Genomic DNA, 25,848 nt, shown 5'->3' with positions numbered 1-25,848 from the left:
TCTCGATTTTTTTTTTTACCTCTGAGCATGTTTGCGAAAACAAAGTGGCCGAAATCCGAGGAGAAATTGGATTTTGGGGGTAGGTTAGGTTTTAGACCTCTGGGAGCCTGGCCCCCCCACTTTCGAAAACGTTCCTACGCCTATGGCTCATCATCCACTTTCGATAACTTAGCTTTGCCTTTGCAGATTCGCCCGTGTGCGTGACAGAGCAGCAGATTCAGTACGGCACTGCTAAGAGCGAGCCGGCCCAGGTGACGTGTCAGGTGGACGCTAACCCTGCCGACGTCACCTTCCGCTGGCAGTTCAACACCAGCATCGAGACACTGGACCTGCCCTTCTCGCAGGTCAGTCCATACCTAAAAAAATTATGGGACTAACCTTTCTAGTCCTTCCGGTCGTCGCAGGAAATAGAGCCGTTTCCAAACGGTTGATCCAGATAAGTAATGGCTCTAGTTTCAAATACCTACTTTACCCAGATTCTCTTGGTACTTCGTGCTTTACCACAACTCAGACACGTTTGATTTTCCAAGTCGGGGGCGTCACTCTGGAGACTTGTATTTGGGCCTCACGATTTGATCAACAGTGGTTTGACCCGTTGAGGTCTGTGCGTTTGCAGATCACATCCAGTGGGATGCGGAGCCGGGCACTCTACACGCCCAAGACCGACCTCGACTACGGCATACTGGTGTGCGCGGCTGACAATGGCATTGGCCACATGGCCAGACCTTGTGTCTTCCACATCGTACCCGCAGGTAACGGTCCAGGAGAGAGGGTGACAGTGACTGACGCTCCTAGATAGTTGCAGACATCGCTGAGCACGGTACTTGGGCACGGCGATGGTGTTGGAAAGGACATCGACCTATGCGTCATCACTCATCAGCAATGTCTTGATTGGTTTCATTTCTCGCCAGGTCCTCCGGACCCGGTGCACAACTGTTCGGTGGTCAACCAGACGTCCGAGTCACTGCGCGTGGTCTGCTCGGCCGGCTTTGACGGCGGCCTGCCGCAGCGCTTCAGTGCCGAGCTGTACGACGCTACCTCCGGACGGCTGGAGCGAAACCTGAGCGCCGGCCGGCCAGAGTTCGAGGCCGAGCGGCTGCCGGCCGGCGTCGAGCTGCGCGTGCGTCTGTACGCTTTCAACGCGCGCGGCCGCAGCAGACCCACCACCCTCGACGGCTTCACGCTCAAGGCCGCCGAGAAGCGCATCAGCAGCAGCAGTAGCAGCAGCAGCAACAGCGCCAGCAGCAGCAGCAACACTGGAACAGGTCTGATCTGATCTGGGGAACAGCGGTCTCTGGGCTCCTACGATGTTTGAGCACTGTTTCTTGGTCTTCTTGGAGCACGACCTTTCACATGGAAACAGTCATCCACATGTCAGCGTAATCTTTATGGAGCTCAGGACACAAAATTACGAGTAGGTATATGCAGTATGCACGTAATATATAATTATGCAATGTGACGCCTTTAATTCGAGGACATGTGAATTATCGCTGATGATGTACAAACAGAACGGAAAGAACCAACTTATGACAGCGCGCTTTCCGTCACCAGAGGCGCCACCCGACCACGGTTTGATGTTGACGCCTCTGCTGGCCATCCTAATCGGCGTGGTGGCCTCCCTCATCATCATCGCGGTCGGCGTGGTCGTCTGCTTCAAACTCGGCAGGTGAGAAACAGGTTCAGCAGGTGAGAGACAGGTCCAGCAGACGGGGCAGCTGGGCTTCAGGTCCAGCGTACCTATGAGAGGTTTGTATTCAGTCCGTAAAGGTAAGCGGTGAACCCGGGCGGTGACCTCACTGCACTGCACCTTTATTTCATAGGTGAAGTTCATCGCCTGAACGGCTGGCCCATTTCTTGTGATATCACGAGGGAATTCCATCAGCTGACGGGCCTGTCACTAGCCTGCTAAATAACTTGATGCACATTCAAAAGGCTCAGATGTTCTGTAGAAGCTGTTCTGACCATAGCGGAACTCCTCATTCTGTTTCAGTCGTCGCCAGGCCAAGCCGCCGGCGCCCCAGGCCGACCTGATCCACTCTTCACTGATGCTGAAGGAGAGAATGACCCCGAGTCCTGCGCCAGACCGGCCTACGGTGGTCGGGGCCAAGCTGGGCGACTCGGAGAACCCAGACGTGATCCCCAGCGGACACTGCCTGCAGATCAACCAGCACCCGAGCGTTCACGGTCAGTGGAGCTTTGAAATCAGCTGCAGAAACTGTTCTTGGTACTTGATTGGACTTTTTAGCAGACCGTGCGGGTAGGTATATCAATCGATGTTTGAGTAAACCAGTGAACTGCATTAGCGTATATAGATGACGCATTAACGTAGATAGGCAGAGATAACGTGGATAAGCGCAAAAAGCATATGACAGATTCAAATGGAGATTTGAGCAGCTGTTGTCTCTACAGTCTACACAGCTTGTGACGGTCGCAATGACTTGTTTGCTGCATGCTGTTGCTGTCGACAGATTCGGGCTACGACTTGGCTCCAACGAGTCATCTTCTGAACCACTTGAGTGTTAGCTGGCCACGAAAGGGCTCACCTAACCTGTCCCCGCGCCCGATGAGCCATCAGATTGGCTGCAGGCGCGACCAGGTAAGTCAACCGTGTTCGTTTGATGTTGATGTATCCTTTTCCTAGTACAATAAAACGTAGTGAAGAAAGACCATAATGGTCACAGCTCGGCCTTGCTAAGTATATGATTGTTTGACTAGGTACTTCCTTACTCGATTGCTTGACTGGGAACTCCCCGACCTTACAGTATGTCTTTATTTGTGCAGGGCGGCGTGCCGTTTGACGACCTGACCCTGCCCCGGTCGGGTCACGCTGGGAGAACGGCACGTCCAGCGGACTCGCAGCCCGTGGTGACATTCGCCACGTTCAACCCCCGTCGGCCAGCGCTGGCCACCAGCGGAGTGCGAACTGTGAGGAGCGCCGATCAGGAGAGTGTGGTGTAGGAGCGAGCCGTCAGGGATTAGGAGTCTTGCTTAGGAGCAGGATCGTCCGGTGTAGGAGTAGGCGGTCAGGAGTGTTGTGCAGTCTCGACCGTCCAGCAGCGACCAACAAGGATTGAATATAGGCGGGTGGTCAGGGCAGGGTTGTGCGCGAAGGTCGCGAGTCGGTGGAGAGTTGTATGAAGCTGTCCTGTGCGGAGGACGCCAGCGCTCTAATGCAGTCAGCAGTGTCTGCCACGGGCCGTCGCGAGCTGGGCCCGCTCTCTGCAGCTGGACTGCCGGGCCATATTCTTGGCTGCGGTGAAGTCAAAACGCCGCTCCGATAATCAGAGCTGAAAAGCCATGTTCCTATGTGATATGTTGTGCTTCAGCTATGGATGGTTGTCTGCGACAAGTGCTCGCAAAGTCCGGAAGTTATGAATTGACTTGTCCGCGGACTTAGGGCCTGAAGGCCGTGGAGACGGCGTGAGGCTTTTTATGCGTCGTACCAGTCATAATGTTTGCATAATGTGGCATGTTTCTGTTCTGTCGTCATATCATTACCATGTGCTGTGCCGCCCATGCTTTTCCTGGGATGACAGTTATCATTTGTCTCTGTCGTCGTTTGGCCTGAAGAGACCACCGAAAACACATGCAACGGAAGGATAGTTGTCTTATATAGTGAAAGGAATGAAGGTAAAATTTACTCATCCCTTTATCAAAATAATCGGAATGCTCGATGCAGGACTCCGTTTATTGGTCTATTAACTGGTCATTGGTCGATGGAAAAGGCAGTTGGAAGAAAGCATTTTCCGTTGACAGATGACCACCACAGGTATATCATACACACGTCACACTTGTCCGCATTTGATGTAAGTGCGCTTCGTCAAGATGTGTCAAACTTTGTAGTATATTTGTTCATCCATTGGCTACCGGGGGAGAGGGAACTAGTGGAGCCATCATGGCTGCCGCCTGCCAATGATGTTTGTGCTGATATAATTGGTGCTGTACTTCGCGTGTATTGTAAGCTGTATTAATTGTATCTGCCAAGGCGTGCAGTGTGCATTGTGAGTTTTATACATAGTGTACCTCCTACGTTGCCATTTATCGTCTTGTACATACCTGCTAGAGCGGCCATTTTTGGGAAAGAAGAATGAAAATTAGGAAAAACTGATATTTTCCATACATATATACCTACTGGCAAGAACGTACACAAGGTTTTCATCTTGGAATGGGTAAAATATATATATATATATATATATATATATATATATATATATATATATATATATATATATATATATATATATATATATATATATATATATATATATATATATAATATATATATATATATATATATATATATATATATATATATATATATAATATATATATATATATATATATGCAAGTTTTGTTAAACACAACAGCATAATGGGCACTTATCTTCTTCTTATTAAGACTTTCGAGGCGGCGAATGCACTGTCGAGGTTCGGGTTCGTGAGAATGTAAAATATTACCAAAAGATGTCATAAATACAAAATATCATAGCTATATTGTTGTTCGACGTTTCGATCTATCAGAGATCATTTTCAAGAAAATTACAGTCACACAGTTTTAGAAGTCATACTTTGAGATAAATGGGTTCAATTACATTTTGGAACAAATATTACGGATATGATACTAAAACTATTCAGTCGATGAGTCACAGCATTCAAAACAAAATAACACACTTTTGTTTTCGTACATGAGCTATAACCCTAAACACACATATATATATATATATATATATATATATATATATATAGATCCCGACTCCCACTTACCAGATAGCTAAACAGCTGAATGTGATTATCTCGCCGTATATTCCGTCTGAGCACTCTGTTCAATCGACCGATGAATTTGTCGACATTCTTAGGTCCCAGAAACCAAAAGGTTCTCTAGCCTCTCTAGATGTGGAGAGTCTGTTCACTAATGTACCTGTTCAGCAGACTATTGAGATCATTCTTGAGTATGTCTACAATCATGAGACCCTTCCACCACCGAGACTACCCAAACGCATCCTGGAGCAGTTGCTGCTATCGTGCACAACGGAGGCGCCGTTCAGGTGCCCTGAAGGCAAACTCTATGTACAGGTGGACGGGGTCGCAATGGGATCCCCACTAGGCGTTCTGTTTGCCCAAGCCTACATGTCGAAAGGAAAGTGCTGCTCTGTGATGATGTCAAACCGTTCATGTACTATCGTTATGTAGATGACATTTTTGTTGACGTCGAAAATGCTGAAAAGTTAGACCTGCTGCGCATGAAACTAGGCCAGGAATCAGTTTTAAATTTCACAGTTGACCATAGCGTAGGACAGAAGCTGCCATTTTTGGACGTCATGATTGATTGCAGCAGTGGTGAATTCGTCACAGATGTGTATCGGAAGCCCACTGACCTCGGCAGGTGCATGAATGGGGAGGGTGACGTCACTGACTCGTACAAATCAGGTGTCATAAGGGCGTACATTAGACGGGCCATGAAACACTGCTCGACTTGGGATCTACTTCACACTGAACTTGAGAGGGTTCGTAAGATCCTAGTAGATAATGGGTACAGCAATTCCATGTTTGACGACGCTGTAAAAAACATGCTTGAGAACCATGTGACAAACAAGGAGCCAAAGACAAAGAAAGACGAGCTAAAAGTGTACTACCGCAGCACGATGTCTCCAACATGGAAGACGGATGAGCAGGTGATCCGCGGTATTGTTCGCCGTAACTGCCAACCTACAGATGGGGAACAGCGACTGGTAGTTCAGGTCTACTACACTAGCCCCAAGACATCCTCACTGGTGATGCAAAACAATCCCACACGCAGCACGGCAACACTCAAGCAGACCAATGTAGTATACCAGTTTAAATGTACAGCCGGGGACTGCGCGACCCGCGAAGTATACTACATTGGTCACACCACAACGTCTCTGAGCAGACGTCTCACAATGCACCTGCAGGACGGAGCCCCCAAGAAACACTACACAGAGCATCACAACACCGCACTCACACGTGACGATCTCGTGACCAACACATCCATCCTAGCACACTGTCAGGATCGTAGACGGCTCGTCACACTTGAAACAGTGTACATTCGCGACAAAAAGCCAATCATCAACATTCAGACAAAGCAGAACACATCTCTATCACTGTACGACAAAGTACTCGCGGCGGGTTGACTGAGTTATCTGTCATATGCGCGTACGTATCTCGCTATGGTGTTTTTGATGTGACCTTCCTTCGCGGAGGATGAACGAATGTGTTTAGGGTTATAGCTCATGTACGAAAACAAAAGTGTGTTATTTTGTTTTGAATGCTGTGACTCATCGACTGAATAGTTTTAGTATCATATCCGTAATATTTGTTCCAAAATGTAATTGAACCCATTTATCTCAAAGTATGACTTCTAAAACTGTGTGACTGTAATTTTCTTGAAAATGATCTCTGATAGATCGAAACGTCGAACAACAATATAGCTATGATATTTTGTATTTATGACATCTTTTGGTAATATTTTACATTCTCACGAACCCGAACCTCGACAGTGCATTCGCCGCCTCGAAAGTCTTAATAAGAAGAAGATAAGTGCCCATTATGCTGTTGTGTTTAACAAAACTTGCATAAAAGAGAACCTGCTTCCGAACTATTCGAATATATATATATATATATATATATATATATATAATATATATATATATATATATATATATATATATATATATATATATATATATATATATATATATATATATATATATATATATATATATATATATATATGTATATAGCGAACAAACTAATAAGTGACGTTTCGACTTTTTATTGCTAAAGTCTGCCTCAGAAGTTAACTCTGGCAAGCCATATCTGCTTCTGGCGCAGCAAAGACAAAACAAGGCGAATCGCAAAATACACATCTACACACAACGAGCAGAAACAAGCATGGTCCTCCGGTTTCCTGGAAATTCAATTTCGGCTGTATCCACCAGGTGCAAACTACCCCACCTAGCCCTATGCATCCGCAATAAAATACGGTGGATATATCATTAATTTACCGCACCATCGTCGGTACAGTCAACGGGCGCAAATCACACAGTCGACAGACAGCCCGCAGTACACCCGTGCTCTGCGGCACAGCCTACTTGTCAGGCAGCCACTAAGGATTTTGATTAAAATGCTGTACCATCGTCAGTACAGGCATTGGGCGTAAACAACACAGTCATCAGGCAGCCCGCAGTACACCCGTGCTCTGCGGCACAGCCTACTTGTCAGGCAGGCACCTGAATACCTGACAAGAGCCCTCGATCTGACGTTTCTAAGTACTATAGCGAACTGTTTCGAAACGGAATAATGCGATAAACTGCCTTAGCGATCCGACTATATTCTTTAGCCACAGAGTAAACATTTGGCGAAAACGGTGCTGGAGCGGGCTACAACAGGCCCTCTACGTACTATCTAGTAGCGGCACAAATTAGAGGCATCTTCGAGAGGTAAGACGTCAATCACTGTCCTCTAAAGCCGGCCGTACACTGCAAGGCCCCACGCACCCAACGGTGCAACCTAAGATGGGTGTGTTCGTTTTTCCTGTTTATCCTGACATTTTGTCAGGATAAACCCGATTGGCAATACTTTTTCAATTTATCCTAACATTCATGTCAGTATAAATTGAACCCTTTATAACTCTATGGGATCGGTCCAGATTCGAATTTATTCTGACTTCTGAACATGTCAGGATAAAAGTTTTATCCTGACATAGCGAATTGAACAAGTCGGCAAAGATTTCAAACGGTGGCAATGCGACACAAGAAACCTTTACTGGGCTCCAAAAAAAAAATACGCGATATGGCAGCATTTTTCGTTGCCTCTTCCGTCTTCTCGTTGGTTTGTAGCGGTTTGTAGTGATTGCCGCGGTTCGCTGTGCAGCGTGTTGTGTCAAGGTGAGGTTGTGCGATATTATTTTAGTGACAATGGTATTGTAGAAAGCGTGAACATATATCACTGAATGTTTGCAAGACATTGCCTCGTCTTCTCGTTGGTTTGTAGCGGTTTGTAGTGATTGCCGCGGTTCATGGCAAGGTTGACATTGTCGGTATATGTCAAGTTTAGGTCCTAACTACAATTGTGACGCTGTTGATACGAATATGAAACAGCAAAAATTTTAGGTTTTAGGTTAGGTTAGGTTGTAGGTTTGTAGGTTTTAGGTTGTAGGTAGGTAGGTTTGTAGGTTAGGTTAGGTTAGGGTAGGTTTGTAGGCTGTAGGTCGGTAGGTTATAGGTAAGTAGGTAAGGTTAGGTCAGGTTTGATTATGTTTTTTCTTTTATTTGCGAGACATATGAGTATCATTTTTGGATTCAGGATGTCAAATAATGTAAGAATATGAAAAATTTATCAATGAAATCTTCTTAGGACATAAACTTGACATTTACCACATTGTCACCTAGCATTCAGAAGGTAGGTAATAGGCTTTATACTATTGTGAGGTGCTTAAAGATAACTAATATACATTGTTTTAAAACATAACCAAACCTCACCTAACCAGCCAACAGCGATTTGCTAGTAAGTTTTGCACCAGGGCCTGTTTTATGCAGTAGGTTATCATATTTTATGTTAGGCAAGGGTAATGCAAATATTTTTGGTTAAAGAGGTATGCATTATGCTTCCTGAAGCATTGAAGGTCTTTCACCTGAAACCTTTTACCTCTAAAACCAAAATAATTGGTATTCACATAGCAGACGTCTCACATGCTGTCACCCGTTAATAAAAGGTGTTGGATGCTTGAGCCTGACGGCTGCGTGTCCTAATCCACGAAGAAGAAGTTTTGTAGAAAGTATCTAGACTCACTAGGTAATTCTTAAGATCTTTACACAAATTTTGTTGTAGGCTGTTCATTGGTAGGGTTTAGGCTAGTAGGTTAGTAGGTAAGGCTAGGTCAGGTTAGATTATGTTTTGTTCTGTAGGACACTTTAGAGGCTTTTAGAAGCAAAATTTGTGTAAATATCTCGAGAACTGGAGAGTCGAGCGACTTCTCACGAACGGCTGGCAGCATGGCATGTGAGATGCCTGCTGTATCATCACCTAAAATTTGCCTTATCCTTGCCTAACATATCCCATGGTGCTGTCTGCAGCGTTACCCTTAACGGATTACCAGGTCAAAATGTAATACTAGCTAATTTATGTAATTCATATCTTACCTGGTATCCAGGTACCTGGTATACCTGGTACCTGGATATGATTATGATTAGGTCTTTACTCATATGTACCTACCTACCTCAGTTGGACAAAATAGGAGGTAGGAATCAAAGTATTGCTTCAATCAAAAATTGATTCTTGTTGGCAGAGCTATGCCCATATTTGGCTGCAGAGTATGAGACGGTTTGGACTGATGCAACATATTATTTATCTTGTCCAGTCGAAATGGATTCAGACTGGACTGGATTAACAAACTGATTGACCTATGGATTCCGGATTGAACTGGAATATGAAATATTTGTGTGTTTGCACATGGCAATTTAATCAAGTTATTTAAAGTAAAAATTAAAATAAGCATAATGGCAATCACTTAACAGTCATTTTGCTTCATCATTGCTTCATCAAGTAAGAGCATGACAAACTTCGTAATTCCTGAGGTAGGTACAGTCCACAGCAGAAGTAATGTGTGGTTTCAGTCATGGGTATGTTGGAAATTGTCGACATTTGACCTGAAAATCGGCTAAATTTTGCCTTCAGTGACCTCTGGTGACCTGACCTTTGACCTGGCCAAAAAAGCGGCTGAAGTGATTTCATAATTTACAAGCCATTATTTTTGGCGCTCTTTTGAACGCCGCCTTCCGCGTATCGCTACGTGACCCAGGAGCCGAGTTAGAAGGGGGGTCAACACCCCCCCCCCTCCCCAGCAGGGCGTGGAAATCCAGGACCCCCAGCGGGGCGTGGGTTAAAGGAGGGCTTCCACCTCTATATTTGTCTTTAGTTTAGGTAGCCAAGTTGAGAATGTTATTGTTATTATTATTACAGTTGCTGCAGAACGGAGAGAATATATTCATATTTGAATTTGGATCTCTGCTATAAGGCCCTCATTTTCAACATAAGTCACTGGGTCTGTCACGCACGCCCAGCCCTATGTTATACTGATGATATTCTGGTTCTTACAGATGAAGCACCACCACCATGTGAATGCGGAGAAGATTTTGAAGAAGGAAGGCCACCGCTACCTGGTAAAATGGCACGGATTCCGGTAAGCTCAAAGGCCATCATTTCACTTCTAGTTACTGATCTGAAAGGATCCCTTTCCATGACCTGTTGTGAAGGGTGGTGTGCTACTTATGCCGCTTTTTATGCAGGTACAATGTTCTCAACCTACCTGAACTTCGACTGTGACTGTGTTCCTAATCGTGACAATGACCCTGATCGTAGTATCGATCCACTGATAAAGCCGCTGACCGTCTTTCTGACCATAACCAGGTCCGGGTTTATGGGGGGGGGGGGTGGGCTAGGGTAGTGATCGAAGGGGTGTGAAATGCATTGACAGAGCAATCAACCCGCTGATAGACCAACCTCCTAGTCCCTGCAGCTGACAGCTTTGCAATAACTCTTTCCCATTCTCTCCCGGCTCACACACAGCCACACCTTCTATTCCGAGGTGAAGTTCGCCTTACCCCGCCTCTACCGCTGCCGCCCTTGAGAACGCTTCTTACCGGGAGCAATGCCTCCCCCACCCCCTGGCGCAGTGAGCAGGAGGGACCACCTGCCGACTTCCGGCGGCGGCTCGCTTCCGCCGTCGCTGAGCTCACCCTACCCGGGACCCCGACACTGAGCTGCCCGAGAGCCACCGGCTAGTAATTTTTACTTTTTATGTCCTCTGCAGCATCGCCTGTGGTAACCAGAAAAGGAGGAGGTCTTATCTTTACGTGAGTGAGCTTTCATTCGGAAATGTTAACAATGGAGATGCTCATATTGCCCAGTTGCTGGAGTATTAACCCTCGCCCGCACATGGGGGGGGGGGGGTGGTTGCCACCCCCCCAGGTAGTCTTTCTGCTCTGCACTTAACATTTTTAGAGCTAGAAGGCTGATTTTTCGTATAGCTGCGCTCTGCTCCATCAAAAGAGTTAGCCTATGTGCTTTTGGTGCAATAACTTTGAATGACAGAGACACTCCTGTAAAATGACTCAATAGAAATGAGAAGAGGGTTCGTGCACACACTTCCGCAATGGTTTTCAACAGCCATTAGACGTATTTATCAATGCAGATCGCTTATTGTGATGATGGCAACCAACCACTTAATACCTGGAGGGCCGTACATACCTACGCTACCACTGAAAACACGATTTACACCCCATTGACACCTTAAGTTGGGATTACACCCACTTTACACCAGATATGCACCAGAAGTACGCCAACCTGATGCCCATTATACACCGTTGTTAGTCCCTGTTTGCACTCATGAACCTTTTTAACACCGCTCATACACCGATCCGCTAAATATACCATCAACACACCAGGCGAACACCCTCGTTGAAACACCATCTGTACACCTAGGTGATGCCCAGATCGGGGTGTAATAAGGGAATAGATCGGGATAAGAACTTTCTGGAAACACCCTTTTTACAATATACGAACACCATCGTTGAAACACCATCTGTACACCATATGGCGATGCCCAGATCGGGGTGTAATAAGGGAATATATCGGGAAAAGAACTTTCTGGAAATACTCCTTTTACACTATACGAACACCATCGTTGAAACACCATCTGTACACCTAGGGCGGCGATGCCCAGATCGGGGTGTAATAAGGGAATAGATCGGGATAAGAACTTTCTGGAAACACCCTTTTTACACTATACGAACACCATCGTTGAAACACCATCTGTACACCATATGGCGATGCCCAGATCGGGGTGTAATAAGGGAATAGATCGGGATAAGAACTTTCTGGAAACACCCCTTTTACACTCATTGAGCAAGGAAGCACGCCATTTTGCAACGCCGTTTTTCGCGCGCTTTCTAACGGCTGCCGACATGACGTCAGCGCGGCCGACCAATGGGAAGCGGCCTAGGCCCCTGCGCGGGCCCTCGGCCGCCGTTAACGGCTCAGTTTCGCCGTGACCGCGACTCAGGACGCTCCGACGAGGGGAGCGTCCCAAGTGCTAGGTGGTGAAAAGTGAAAACCTCTATTAAGTGGGCTGTGAGTGCGGAGTGCGACGCAGGATTTCCCTCTGGCCTAGCGGGACGCACCACGGTGCCTACCCGCGGCCAGATTCTGCCCTTCCAAGGAGCGGATGGGCAACAACCGCCCAGGTACGCCCTCCACATCGCGCCAACGACTCTCAGCAGCCGACACGCCGTCGAGGAACACCAGGAGCCAGGTGGCTCGCCAGCTACAGCTCGAGCTGGATCGATCCGAAGGCGGTGCCGGGGGGCACGAGGCCCACCCAGCCGGTGCTTCTGGGTGACGACCAGCTGGAACAGCTCGCCCGCCGAGTAGCGACTCTTTTACAGCCGCCCGGCCGGGCCGCGCTGCCCAGCCATCGCAACCAGACTCGACACCTCGGCCGGGTTCGGCTTCTCAGCGCCCCATGGACGGCCCACCTCCGCTGGTGCTCCCGCCGCCCGAGTTCAACCAGCAGTGGCGGAACTACCTCTCTCAACAGAGGCTTATCAACGAGAACTATCAAACAAGGGACCGCCAAGAAATCAGAGTGCTACTCCTAGCCACTGAGCGGCCCCCGGCCGACATCCAAGACCAGCAGTTCCTTCAAGATAGACTGAAACTGTTCGTCATAGTCGGCCACCGCGGCTGGGCGGCCGCGCTAAGTTTCGTATGCGCTAAGTTTCGTTATGCGTTTCGTTTTAAGTTTCGTTGTAATAAATGTTGCACCAGCTGGCTGACTTTGGTGACGGGTCTGCGAATGAAAAAGGTGGGGAGCGGTGGTGTTGGGGAGCGGTGCATGGATGGTGCTAGCCGGGTGTACCGTGGGTGCTAGGGGAGTGTAGAACAGGAGTAAAATGGGTGCAAAGAGGGTGTAGAACAGGAGTAGAATGGGTGCAAAGAGGGTGTAGAACAGGAGTAAAATGGGTGCAAAGGGGGTGTAGAACAGGAGTAATATGGGTGCAAAGGGGGTGTACAACAGGAGTAAAATGGGTGCAAAGGGAGTGTAGAACAGGAGTAAAATGGGTGCAAAGTGGTGTAGCACAAGAGTCAAAAGAGTGCACATAAGGTGCAAAGGTGGCATAAAGCTGGTTCAGGAGGTGTAAACCCGGTGCAAGTGGGTATGATACGGGTGTCATATAGGTTTACTGGTGGTGTTAAAAGAGTGCAAGAGGGGTGTATGAACGGTGTTCGACAGGTGTACAGGGTGTATGTTTGGTGTTTCGATAGGGTTAAGATGGTGTTCTTCTGGTCTAAGTAGGGCGTAAAGTGGGTATCGTTTTAGACCACACCCCATTTACACCAAAAAAGGAATCATTTGAGTTTTGAGTGACACTGAAAACACGATTTACACCCCATTGACACCTTAAGTTGGGATTACACCCACTTTACACCAGATATGCACCAGAAGTACGCCAACCTGATGCCCATTATACACCGTTGTTAGTCCCTGTTTGCACCCATGAACCTTTTTAACACCGCTCATGCACCGATCCGCTAAATATACCATCAACACACCAGGCGAACACCCTCGTTGAAACACCATCTGTACACCTAGGTGATGCCCAGATCGGGGTGTAATAAGGGAATAGATCGGGATAAGAACTTTCTGGAAACACCCTTTTTACACTATACGAACACCATCGTTGAAACACCATCTGTACACCATATGGCGATGCCCAGATCGGGGTGTAATAAGGGAATATATCGGGATAAGAACTTTCTGGAAACACTCCTTTTACACTATACGAACACCATCGTTGAAACACTACCTGTACACCTAGGGCGGCGATGCCCAGATCGGGGTGTAATAAGGGAATAAATCGGGATAAGAACTTTCTGGAAGCACCCTTTTTACACTATACGAACACCATCGTTGAAACACCATCTGTACACCATATGGCGATGCCCAGATCGGGGTGTAATAAGGGAATAGATCGGGATAAGAACTTTCTGGAAACACCCCTTTTACACTCATTGAACAAGGAAGCAACGCCGTTTTTCGCGCGCTTTCTAACGGCTGCCGACATGACGTCAGCGCGGCCGACCAATGGGAAGCGGCCTAGGCCCCTGCGCGGGCCCTCGGCCGACGTTAACGGCTCAGTTTCGCCGTGACCGCGACTCAGGACGCTCCGACGAGGGGAGCGTCCCAAGTGCTGGGTGGTGAAAAGTGAAAACCTCTATTAAGTGGGCTGTGAGTGCGGAGTGCGACGCAGGATCTCCCTCTGGCCTAGCGGGACGCACCACGGTGCCTACCCGCGGCCAGATTCTGCCCTTCCTAGGAGCGGATGGGCAACGACCGCCCAGGTACGCCCTCCACATCGCGTCAACGACTCTCAGCAGCCGACACGCCGTCGAGGAACACCAGGAGCCAGGTGGCTCGCCAGCTACAGTTCGAGCTGGATCGATCCGAAGGCGGTGCCGGGGGCGCGAGGCCCACCCAGCCGGTGCTTCTGGGTGACGACCAGCTGGAACAGCTCGCCCGCCAAGTGGCGACTCTTTTACAGCCGCCCCGGCCGGGCCGCGCTGCCCAGCCATCGCAACCAGACTCGACACCTCGGCCGGGTTCGGCTTCTCAGCGCCCCATGGACGGCCCACCTCCGCTGGTGCTCCCGCCGCCCGAGTTTAACCAGCAGTGGCGGAACTACCTCTCTCAACAGAGGCTTATCAACGAGAACTATCAAACAAGGGACCGCCAAGAAATCAGAGTGCTACTCCTAGCCACTGAGCGGCCCCCGGCCGACATCCAAGACCAGCAGTTCCTTCAAGATAGACTGAAACTGTTCGTCATAGTCGGCCACCGCGGCTGGGCGGCCGCGCTAAGTTTCGTATGCGCTAAGTTTAGTTATGCGTTTCGTTTTAAGTTTCGTTGTAATAAATGTTGCACCAGCTGGCTGACTTTGGTGACGGGTCTGCGAATGAAAAAGGTGGGGAGCGGTGGTGTTGGGGAGCGGTGCATGGATGGTGCTAGCCGGGTGTACCGTGGGTGCTAGGGGAGTGTAGAACAGGAGTAAAATGGGTGCAAAGAGGGTGTAGAACAGGAGTAGAATGGGTGCAAAGAGGGTGTAGAACAGGAGTAAAATGGATGCAAAGGGGTATAAAACAGGAGTAAAATGGGTGCAAAGGGGGTGTACAACAGAAGTAAAATGGGTGCAAAGGGAGTGTAGAACAGGAGTAATTTGGGTGCAAGGTGGTGTAGCACAAGAGTAAAAAGAGTGCACATAAGGTGCAAAGGTGGCATAAAGCTGGTTCAGGGGGTGTAAACCCGGTGCAAGTGGGTATGATACGGGTGTCATATAGGTTTACTGGTGGTGTTAAAAGGGTGCAAGAGGGGTGTATGAACGGTGTTCGACAGGTGTACAGGGTGTATGTTTGGGTTTCGAGAGGGTTAAGATGGTGTTCTTCTGGTCTAAGTAGGGCGTAAAGTGGGTATCGTTTTAGACCACACCCCATTTACACCAAAAAAGGAATCATTTGAGTTTTGAGTGTACAGAGCTGGCGGCCCCTCACCACCAAGCCTGGGCCCTGTTTCACCGGTGATAGCAGCACGCTGCTATCAAATTGCGCGAGCTGACGTAATGTGATGACGTCACACTAATGACGTTTCGTGTAATCCGTGAGCTTTTTGATAGCTACGTTTGGAACAGAGTTGCTGTCTCGTTGTTGTTGTTGTTGGTCCCTCCGTCTCACAACTGAGACGTAGCCGTCAGGCTCTGTAGGGACCTGTGGGCGGCCCCCAGGGCCGCCACGATGGCGCCGCCCCGCACCTCTTCCAGGTCGGGGTTGATGGATCCCAGCAGTCGGTGTCGGGTGCGCAGGAGGACATGCTGGGGGGGGGGGGGTGTCCGCCTCCTCCCGGCAGAGGGGGCAGAGCGCGGCCCTGCAGTGTTGATCGTCACACTGCCCGCACCCCGCCAGCCGGGAGGGCGCCAGCCCGACTCTGTGGCGCCACTGCGTAGAGCTGGTCCAGTGGCCGGCGCGGAGCTGGTGTACGTCCACCGCCGCTGACCGGTCTCCACTGGCCACGGCCGGCGGGAGGCGGTCCCCGGTTAGCCGGCGGAACCAGCCGGCCGGCCAGGCTCGGATGGTCCGGGCCCTCGCCACTCTGGCGGCGGCCCGGTGGGCCGTCTGGACGTCGATGAGGACTTGGTTCTGGGCGAGATTGCTGGCCTCCTTGGTGATCGAGTCCGCTCTCTCATTCCCCTCCAGTCCGCAGTGCGAGGGCACCCATTGCAGGTGGACCTGCCGGCCTCCTCCCGCCGTCAGGCCCCGGAGGGCTCTCCAGATGGCCCCTCCCAGCGGGGAGTGCTGGGCGGCCGGGCCCTCTCGGAGTGCGGCGAGCGCGGACTGTGAGTTCGTGCAGATCACTACGGGGTCATCGGCGTGAAGAGGGTTCTCCAATAGGAACGAGAGGGCGGTCTGGAGGGCGACCATTTCAGCCCGGAAGCTTGAGCATAGGCGGCCCGCCGGGGCGCGGACCGAGCGTTCCTCTCCGTCCGGCCACACGATCAGAGCTCCGGCGCCACCGTTCAGGACGCCGTCGGTGGCCGAGCCGTCGGTCCACACCCAGGTGGCGCACTACGGGAGCGCCGCCAGGTGCTGGGAAGCCGCATTCCTCTAGCCGCGGTTGGGATGGCGACTCCGATGTCTAAACCGAAGGAAACCGTTGGTGACGGTTCCCACGGTGGATCCGGCAGGGGGAGGATGGGCTCGATCGGAGGGCAGATGCCCGCCGCTCTCCAGGTCTCCTCGCCCACTCCTCTCCACCCCGTCACGGTGCTGAGGCGGGTGAGGGCCTGGCTCTCCGCCACCTTCAGCAGCGGGTCTCCAGCCGGGAGGGCGCGCGCCTTTGGCCAGTAGGCGCGCCGCCAGGGCCGTGCGTCGCTCGGCCACCGGGGCGAGGCCCGCCTCTGCCATTACGGCGTGTGCCGGAGTGGACCGGGGGCAGCCGGTTACCACTCTGGCGGCCTCGCGCATCTCCCTCTCCAGCAGCATGACATGGGACGGTGACGCTGCTGGGAGCCAGGCGGCGGCGGCGTGTTCCAGTGCGCCGCGGATGTAGCCGGAGGCGACGATGCGCAGCTGGCGCTCTTCCAGCCCCCACTCACGCCCGGTCAGCAGTCTGAGTTGGTTAGTTCGAGGTCGCACGCGCTGGCGGAGGCTGCGACAGTGGGCTCCGAAGTGGAGCAGCTGGTCCAGCGTGACTCCAAGCAGCTTCAGCTGGTCGCCCGCAGATACAGATACAGATACTTTATTCACAGCAAATCCATGGAACATGGCTTTTCATTGCAATACGTCAAATATGTAAATACACAAGGTTCAAGACACAGTGCTCAACTGAAACTAACTAGACATCGCAGACTGCTCCATAAAAATGTGCTTTTTGAGCTGGTGTCGAAAGTTGCGAGCGGTGACATCGAACGGTAAGCGGTCATACTCGCGCACAGTGTCGTAGCAGAGCCGCTGTCGACCAGCTTCAGTGCGAATTCTCGGCAACATGTGGTTGCCCGCAGCACGTGTCTGGTACGAGTGGTGCACGGTGCGACCGATAGTTTCTGCGAGAACTTCGGGCTTGCCCGTCGTAGCGAGCGTGTGCACCACACAGATCCGGTGGTACTTAACAAGGCTAGGTGCATTCAGCCACTGCCCGCGACGACCAGCTGAAGCTGGTCAACGAGACCGCGAGTTGCTGTCTCGTTGAATGCGTTAGATACATTTGTTTGATCGCACGGCCGTGAAGATGTTAGCAGCAATATTTGATGACATCACAGAGTTTGACGATGCCATGGTTTGTTGATGAATTTGACACGTGTAATAGCAGCGTGCTGCTATCACCGGTGAAACAGGGCCCTGGATGGAGCGCGAGACACGAGTGACCGGTTACCGGGCAGGGAGCGCCGAAGGGGTAGGTTGGAGCGTAGCGCTGAGGTCATTGCGTGGCTCCGTCCCATGAGCGCGTAGCCTTAACCCAAACAGCAGATTTATTCCGTGAAATTTAACATTACGAGTGAATGAGAAGTACCTTTCATAATCGTTTGGCGTCAAAATACCTTGGTAATAACAGTTTCAGCAGGTTCTGAAACACACATCGCCAAAATATCGTCAACGAGAAATCACGCATTTAAAAATCATCGCAAAAAGTGGAGTCTCAAGGGGTTTGACGTCCATAGTAGTTATTTGCTGCTTTCCGAGACGTCTCTGTCGTCGTCTCTCCAGGCCCAGTTTCACCAAGTGCGGTAAACTCAATTTGGGGTAAAATACCAAACTACCCCACTCCATAACTACAAACATACTACCCTGAAATTAAGTTTACATAACTTGGTGAGATTGGGCCAAGTGCCCAACCTCACCAAGTTAGTGTAACTTAATTTCGGGGTAGTATTTTTGTAGTTATGTAGTGGGGTAGTTTGGTATTTTACCCCAAATTGAGTTTACCGCACTTGGTGAAACTGGGCCCTGTTAGCGGTTGGCAGCTGCCACCGACTATAGCAGATAAAACCACCTTCATTGACAGGGCGGAGTGGCGGGAGGGTCGCCCAAAACCCAGGCGGCATGAGAGCGGCATCAGCAACCAAAATTGTTTTGAAACAAGCCACTCTCTGCTGCCAGGGCAGATGTAGATGCAGAATGGCCCATGGGTGTGGGTGTTTCCGTTCATACTCCAGTTCATTCTCAGCTTGTTTAACCCTCGCCGGACCTAATGGTTTTCTACATACGCCGCGGCCGAGGGGGGTTGGTTCGACCCCCCCCCCTCACCGTTTCGCCCCTAATGGAGCTAGAACATCGCGGACAAAATGGGCGTGTGCGCCGTTACGACACACAGTGATTGGTACCCGATTTTAAGGTCTCAGATCAACCGGTGACCTCTAAGGTCAGGTCAAGCTGCCCAAGACACGGGTTCGGTTTTTGGTTAATAACTTCGCAAAAAAATGGTCGCAGAGCCGCGATTTTGGCATCATCGTGTTCGCCTGGCTCAGGCGCGTCGAATGGTACACTTTTTGTTTGGGTGACGTCAACTGAAGGTGTTGACCTCGGGTGAGGGTAAGGTCAGAGCCCCTCAGGTCATGAAGTTGGTCGAATGAGGTCATATCGCATATCATTCGATTCGACAGGTCTTCCCGAGTCCATTGGTGGCTTTCCCGACTCTTTATTCAATTTGATCAGCAGTTTTTGAATAAAAACTCATATGACCCTAGTGACCTATAAATGACGTCACGCAAGGTCCACAATGCAAAAGTGAAGCATGGGACCTTGCAAGAAGTGCATGAAATCACGATTCCATTATTCCATGCACTTGAGCTAGTTTTAGATCATTCCCGGCGTCAGCAGTTTTAATATTTCCCCATTGAATGATAATGGTGAGGTCACGTAGCCGACCTGACCTCATATGACCTTTAGGAAAAATCCGAGATATACACGTTGTGAGACCTCTGGAGGATACTACGTCCTGTAAGTTTCATCTTCCTGTGAAAGTTTCCCTGGCACTGAGGGCGGTGCGAAGGTGCGACGTCTGAGAATCGTGCAGACGTTTACTTATGACGTCATAGGTCAGTGGCCTTATCTGACCTGAAAATGTGGTTGATGTCACTAGATCTGGCTTGAATCAAAGGTCAGGTATGCCAAGTTTCAGCTCTCTATCGCCGGCGTGTCCCGAGCTATCGCGAAACCCCCCCCCCCCCCCCCCTCCTCGGCCGGCGAGGGTTAAGAAAATTGTTCCGTGTCCGATTTCCACTGTGCTACTCCACTATCATTTCATTGTGCTGTATCCTTACCTTGTTCCTTCACTAGGGTGCCAACTTGGACTTCAGGTGGCAGAGTTGACCCGGACCTGATACGAGCATACATCGCGGGTAACGATGCCTTTCATTGTCAATTTCCTATTTGTCAATGACTCTTTCCTTCTCCGGATCTCTTGTCTAATGTGTGTGTGGTGACTATGGACAGAACATTGTTTTTTTTTTGCTCTTTTTAACCTTCGCCGGGTGACGATGCGGACCAAAGTAATAAAATAAAACTGGTTCACAAGGGAATAGCAGAGGTCAAATTTGGACCATTTTGACACTTTCTGACTTACTGTTGCTGGGCGTGAGGAAGACAAGCTATGACTGCCAAAAATGTTTAGTTAAAAAAGGTATCTCGCTACCATCTCGCTGATTTCACATCGGGTCAACATATTTTACCTCCAAGAGACACGAAAAGAGAAGCAGATCGCTTATACGAAAACATTCGTACAAGAACATTGGACCGTCGTATCAGCTTAATGATTTTACAGCTATCGTGGTTCTTTCACCGAGGCCCGTCGAATAATACAAAACAAATTTTAACAAATTTTCGTAATTTGACCTTTAAGGTCAATGGAAAATGTGCCCCCAGGTCAAGGGACAAGACCAGAAACTGAACAGGTCGTGCTACATTACATATGATTGACTAGTAAAAGACTTTGATGATCAACTTTTTCTTAATTGACCCGAACTTAGCTCATACAATTTTAACCAGTTAAAAGATATAGCTTTGACGCGGCGCTGTGCAACATGCTTGTTGTAATGTATCTTCGTTTATCTGATTGATTTATCTGATCCTAAATGACTTAATCCTCAAGTTTTACACGATATAATAGGTAATACATGGCAAGGTATGTCGGAAACATAGGCCACAGTTATGACGCTACCAAGAGTCGAAATGGTCCCAACCCTTGCCTTGGCGAAGGTTAATGCGGCTGTCATGGCCTGCTTAGAAAATGGCATATAAAGCTGTCCCTCTTTCAATCTTGAATTGACCATCGTGAGCGTTTGGATAACTGACTCTGACGTCACCAAGCAATTCATGAGATAAAGTATAAGAACAGTTTACCAATTCACACGACGGTCATTTATTTAAAACGCAAAGTTGTATTATTCGTGCGTTTTTCAAACTTTTTCATAGCATCCATTTACGTGACCCTGACTCGGAAATGCGGTTCAGCTTTTCAAAATTCACGGCGCAGAAGCTCACACTACTCACGGAACTGTTGCAAACTTGTTTGTTAAAAAGGTGTCATTTTTCATCCAGAAATTTTGTAATATATTACGAAGAAAACGTTGTGGGGCAGGTTCGTGTATGCACTGCCTAGAGGCTCATTCGTTCATTTTTCCGTTTTTGCAATTTATGAGTATCTATAGTAGGTTTCATTCATGACGCTCGCCTGACTCAGTCTCGGCTGCTTGAGACATCGTGACAAGTAATTCACGCGACCTTGGCGAGGTCACGGAGGCGGGCTGATGGCCGGCAGTTGGCACATTCTTGTTGGCCAGCCCGTTCTTTCTACATTTGTCGTGCAATACATTCTTGTCGAAAGGAATCAAGTGAAATGAACCCTGCCAATTTCTTTTGGTAAATTTTGGTAACTACTGGCAATTCCTCGAACTTTGCAGGGTGCACGGAGGTGCCCCACCCCTTGCACGAAAGTGCCCCATAGCTGGGACAGTTTCGTGCCAACATTGATAGTTATTATTTTTTTCTAACAGAAGCGATAATTTTAGAGGATAACTTTTAATGAAAAATATATGCATTAGTTCATATCCACACTACAATCAGCAATTTTACCATTGTACCAACCAAAGAACAGATATATGGATTTATCTATTTTTGCACGAATATGCCCCACTCTCCCCTAGTGTTTCTAAGTCCCATGGGGGCGAAACGCCAGGGGGGTCGTGCCCACCCATCCCTGTCGTCTGCAATAGTAAGGCAGCTCGGTCTCGGTGCCTGGAGCCTACGGAGTATCCGGTGAGAACCTACTTCCCTGGAATATCTCCTTACTTACTTACTGAGCGCCTGTTGTTATAGTAGCATGCATTATGCCCTATGCTGTGCTACGACATGCCCTAATTGTTTATGCTGACAACCATCGGTATTCCCCATATGATGTTAAGATTATTCCATTGATGGTCTCTCATCCGGTTTACAGCTCAGCCGATGGAGAGCACTCTGCAGCCGCACCCAGTGCCCGGCACCGGCAGCTCGGTCTCGGTGCCTGGAGCCTACACTGAAAACTAAAATGATTCCGGGGGTGTGATATTAGGAGAATGGTCTAAAACGAAACCCCAATTATTCCCGTAATATACTTCAAGTAGCACCTTTTTGGCCTTAGATACCCCCAATATCCCAACATTATTACCCTAATATGCCTGTTGGATGGCTAAGTGGAATCAAAATGATTATCTGGTTATGCCTCCATTATTCTTACGAAATGCCTAGTGTATTCCCCCTGAATCTCCTCCATGCCCCTTTGATGCCCCCTAGCATAGTTCGGATGCTCCGTCTAAACCCGATCTATGCTCCTTTGATGCTATCTATATACCCCATTGATGCTCCTTTGATGCTTGCTATAAACCCCATTGATGCTCCTTTGATGCTCTCTATATACCCCATTGATGCTCCTTTGATGCTCTCTACATACTCCATTGATGCTCTCTATATACCCCATTGATGCTGATTTGATGCTCTCTATATGCACCACATTGATGCTCCTTTGATGCCTCTCTATATACCCCATTGATGCTTCGTTCCGCAGTGGCGCGGATCAAGGGATGGGCTCGCGGGGTCATGCTATTCCTCGTGAGATCCCCATGAGATACCGAGCGCACTGATTTCTTTACCCACACAAAGGTAAGAGACGCCATTTATGTAACCACCTTCGCCCTTCCTCTGAATTTCCTGGATCCGCCCATGCCATCGACGCTCAGCCACACCAACAGCAACCACGATACGCTTGTGTGTATAAGAAAAACGTACTGTATTGATTGGAAAGACAACTGCCTCTGCATTCATTTCAAAATCACAGCTTCCTAGTTGCCAAGAGACATTCAATTTGTACAGTCTGTCTTAAAAGTACCGCGCAAAGTAACGGTGGATCCATCAAGCCTGACCGAGGAAGGGCCTGCTAAATTTGAATCACCGAAGCAATTGACATTCTCGACCACTCCCCAGGTCAATTGGTTCGGTGACTTTCAAATTAGGTATAGCAGGCTCTTCTTCGGTCAGGCTTGATGGATCCACCGTCACTTTGCGCGGTACTTTTAAGACAGACTGTACATACTATCCATATTAAACATACGTCACGCACACGCCTCATACCATAACAAACAAATAACAAATGCCATATCACATGTTGAGATCCAGGCTGTAAAAAAAACACACATGACACACGAGAAGCGCCGCTGGCTCTTCTACGATGACCGTTGTTTTGCGACTCTTACGAAGGAGTCGCAAAACAACCGGTGCCCCTTCAAATGGCGTGGTTTTTCCCACCTTTGCTACACAACGAAAGTTGAGCGTGTGGCTCCTACGAGTTCCCCCTCCCTGACCTCAAGAAAGTCCGACAACGTAGCCCAGGGGCTGCCACAGGATGTCAACAGGCCCGCCCATGCCGCTTGTGACCCCTTTCCCTGTGGGGCGGGCCATCACGTCCGTCTCCATCATCTCCGTCCATCACTCCGTCTCCACTCTGCCCCTGGGCTTACCTCACTGCGCGGGCACACTATGCTGTCAGCACCGACAGATTTTTCAGCGCGTCCGCCGTCGCTGTTGACTCTGCCGGCAGCCCCATGATGTCGTGGACGATGAACCACATCGTGGAGCGCGATGCACGGGACACTTTCTGGTTGAAGACGTAGTAGGCGACCCCGAAGAGAAAGAGTGCCTCTTCAAGGCACTGGGCGCTGGCCACCACTGTTTCTTCGACCACGATGTCGAACTCGTCTCCCGCTCGTGTATCAGGGGACGTGTCATCGTCGCCGCTGGCGCCTCCATGACGACCGTTCCCTCCTCACCCAGAAGGCGCAGCAGTACCAGCGCCGCGTCCTCTGTGGATCAGGCAAGGAGGACGACGGACATATCACTTACTCATTTGAGAATATTTTTTATTCACACTGACGGGTCCAGGGATGCTCACACATACTCAAGAGTATGAGGCAATCCCCCCCCCCCCCCAATGCATTTTGTATAAGATTGGTTGAACAGGTTCGCTTATACTCGATATGTAAGAAGTTAACATGTATCAGAACAACGATGTTCAACTGTTGGGTACCTACCTATTTAAACAAATATAATGCTGTAAAGTAATGATCTCATTTAGACATCAGAAGCACAAGTACACGCAACCTTAGAAGAACACTACATATGAAAAATCAAGGGCCTAAGTCAATCCAAGCATTTCATCGTCATATGAGTTCCTGCTAAGGATGGTACTCACCCTCAATAAGGCTCAATTCCAGCCTAAAATGGCACGATCGCAACCACACAGCACCCAACACCGCTCTTCACTGATCACCGGAAATGGCGGAGAAAAATGGCGGACCTTTGGCGTGTTCCTGATGCCTCCAACGAAGAATCATTGAGGAATACTATGGTTCTGCTCGGGTGATATCAAGAGTATTTTGAAAGAATCAGGCAAAGGAAGCATAACAGAAGAATATGAAAGCATCTCAAGGGAATATGAGCCTCCCTGTGATTCCGGCAAGATACCCTCTGGGCAATGAAAGGGTATATTGCAAGAATAGTTAGAGAATCATAAAGGCATAACTATCAGCGACTGGGGTATCAACAGCATCTTATACGCACGGAATCATGCAGAATCATTTGGGGTATCAATGGCATAGTATGGTTCTCACAGGGTGATATCAAGAGCTTATTAAGAGAATCAATAATTCATGGAGGTCGAGGGAATATCATGGGAATATGAAGCCAACTGCGATTCCATGAATATACCCCATAGGTATAATGAAGAGATCAAAAGGGAATAATTGGGGTATAGACTTCAATGATCAGGGCATCAGGAGATTCATTTTGGTTTTCAGTGTACGTAGTCTCCGGTGAGAACCTACTTCCCTGGAATATCTCCTTACTTACTGAGCGCCTGTTGTTATAGTAGCATGCATTATGCCCTATGCTGTGCTACGACATGCCCTAATTGTTTATGCTGACAACCATCGGTATTCCCCATATGATGTTAAGATTGTTCCATTGATGGTCTCACATCTGGTTTACAGCTCAGCCGATGGAGAGCACCCTGCAGCCGCACCCAGTGCCCGGGACCGGCAGCTCGAGCTTGGTGCCTGGAGCCTACGGAGTCTCCGGTGAGAACCTACTTCCCTGGAATATCTCCTTACTTACTGAGCGCCTGTTGCTATAGTAGCATGCATCATGCCCTATGCTGTGCTATGACATGCCCTAATTGTTTATGCTGACAACCATCGTTGTTCCCCGTATGATGTTAAAATTGTTCCATTGATGGCCTCTCATCTGGTTTACAGCCCAGCCGAAGTGCTGGCCGAAGCATCGCCATGGTGCGGTCGAAGCTCTACTACCTGCAGCGAATCCGCAAGGGATAACCTTTCAGAACCTAGCACCTTCAATGTTTGTGCGGGTTTAGGGTGGCTCATTAATTTGTCTCGTTTTTTTTTTTACTTTGTGCTTTTTAGGAAATACACTTGTATTTTCTGTACTGCTTACATGAAAATGAGAGGAATGTTGTCAGTGTCAAGACGTTAATACGCAATAGCACACCTCGTACCACCAGCAACTAATTTTCGAAAGATGGAACAGACCGGCCCCCTACATGACGACGGACCATCCTCCTCCGTGAACAGCAGGGCTGGGAAAAATGCTGAATCTGCTACATACCAGATATTACGAGAAACTCTTTATTAGCTACATCGCCACAAATGTTCCTCACATCATTTCTGCTAGAGAAAATGAT

The 25,848-nt window shown here is 48.9% G+C and overlaps 2 protein-coding genes across 2 annotated transcripts in view; both read left to right on the top strand.

The window, feature by feature from the left end:
- Positions 1–4,029, top strand: part of LOC122380626 (nephrin-like) — a 67,770-nt gene extending 63,741 nt beyond the window's left edge. The window contains exons 10-16 of the mRNA XM_043363957.1: positions 187–344; positions 617–752; positions 912–1,265; positions 1,552–1,666; positions 1,991–2,184; positions 2,469–2,596; positions 2,782–4,029. Of these exons, the coding sequence (XP_043219892.1) occupies positions 187–344; positions 617–752; positions 912–1,265; positions 1,552–1,666; positions 1,991–2,184; positions 2,469–2,596; positions 2,782–2,958 (1,262 nt within the window). The 3' untranslated portion in view covers positions 2,959–4,029. The remainder of the gene's footprint in view (positions 1–186; positions 345–616; positions 753–911; positions 1,266–1,551; positions 1,667–1,990; positions 2,185–2,468; positions 2,597–2,781) is intronic.
- Positions 4,030–7,915: 3,886 nt separating this feature from the next.
- LOC122380630 lies at positions 7,916–25,593 on the top strand. Its single transcript, XM_043363961.1, has 8 exons — positions 7,916–8,048; positions 8,396–8,417; positions 10,115–10,197; positions 19,899–19,960; positions 22,057–22,130; positions 24,949–24,961; positions 25,139–25,225; positions 25,403–25,593. The coding sequence occupies exons 1-8, from the start codon at positions 8,035–8,037 to the stop codon at positions 25,519–25,521; spliced, it is 474 nt and encodes a 157-aa protein (XP_043219896.1). The 5' UTR covers positions 7,916–8,034; the 3' UTR covers positions 25,522–25,593.
- Positions 25,594–25,848: the final 255 nt, after the last annotated feature.

Source organism: Amphibalanus amphitrite, unplaced genomic scaffold (assembly GCF_019059575.1).
Source record: "Amphibalanus amphitrite isolate SeventyFive unplaced genomic scaffold, NRLGWU_Aamphi_draft 000102F_arrow, whole genome shotgun sequence".
NCBI lineage: Eukaryota > Metazoa > Arthropoda > Thecostraca > Balanomorpha > Balanidae > Amphibalanus > Amphibalanus amphitrite.
Note: the sequence above shows the minus strand (reverse complement) of the source record. Positions and strands in the feature narration are given on the sequence as shown.

Coding starts and splice junctions, on each gene's coding strand:
- LOC122380630 (XM_043363961.1), top strand. Junction 19,961..22,056: donor GATACGAGCATACATCGCGG/GTAACGATGCCT, acceptor TCCGGTTTACAG/CTCAGCCGATGGAGAGCACT. Junction 25,226..25,402: donor TGGAGCCTACGGAGTCTCCG/GTGAGAACCTAC, acceptor TCTGGTTTACAG/CCCAGCCGAAGTGCTGGCCG.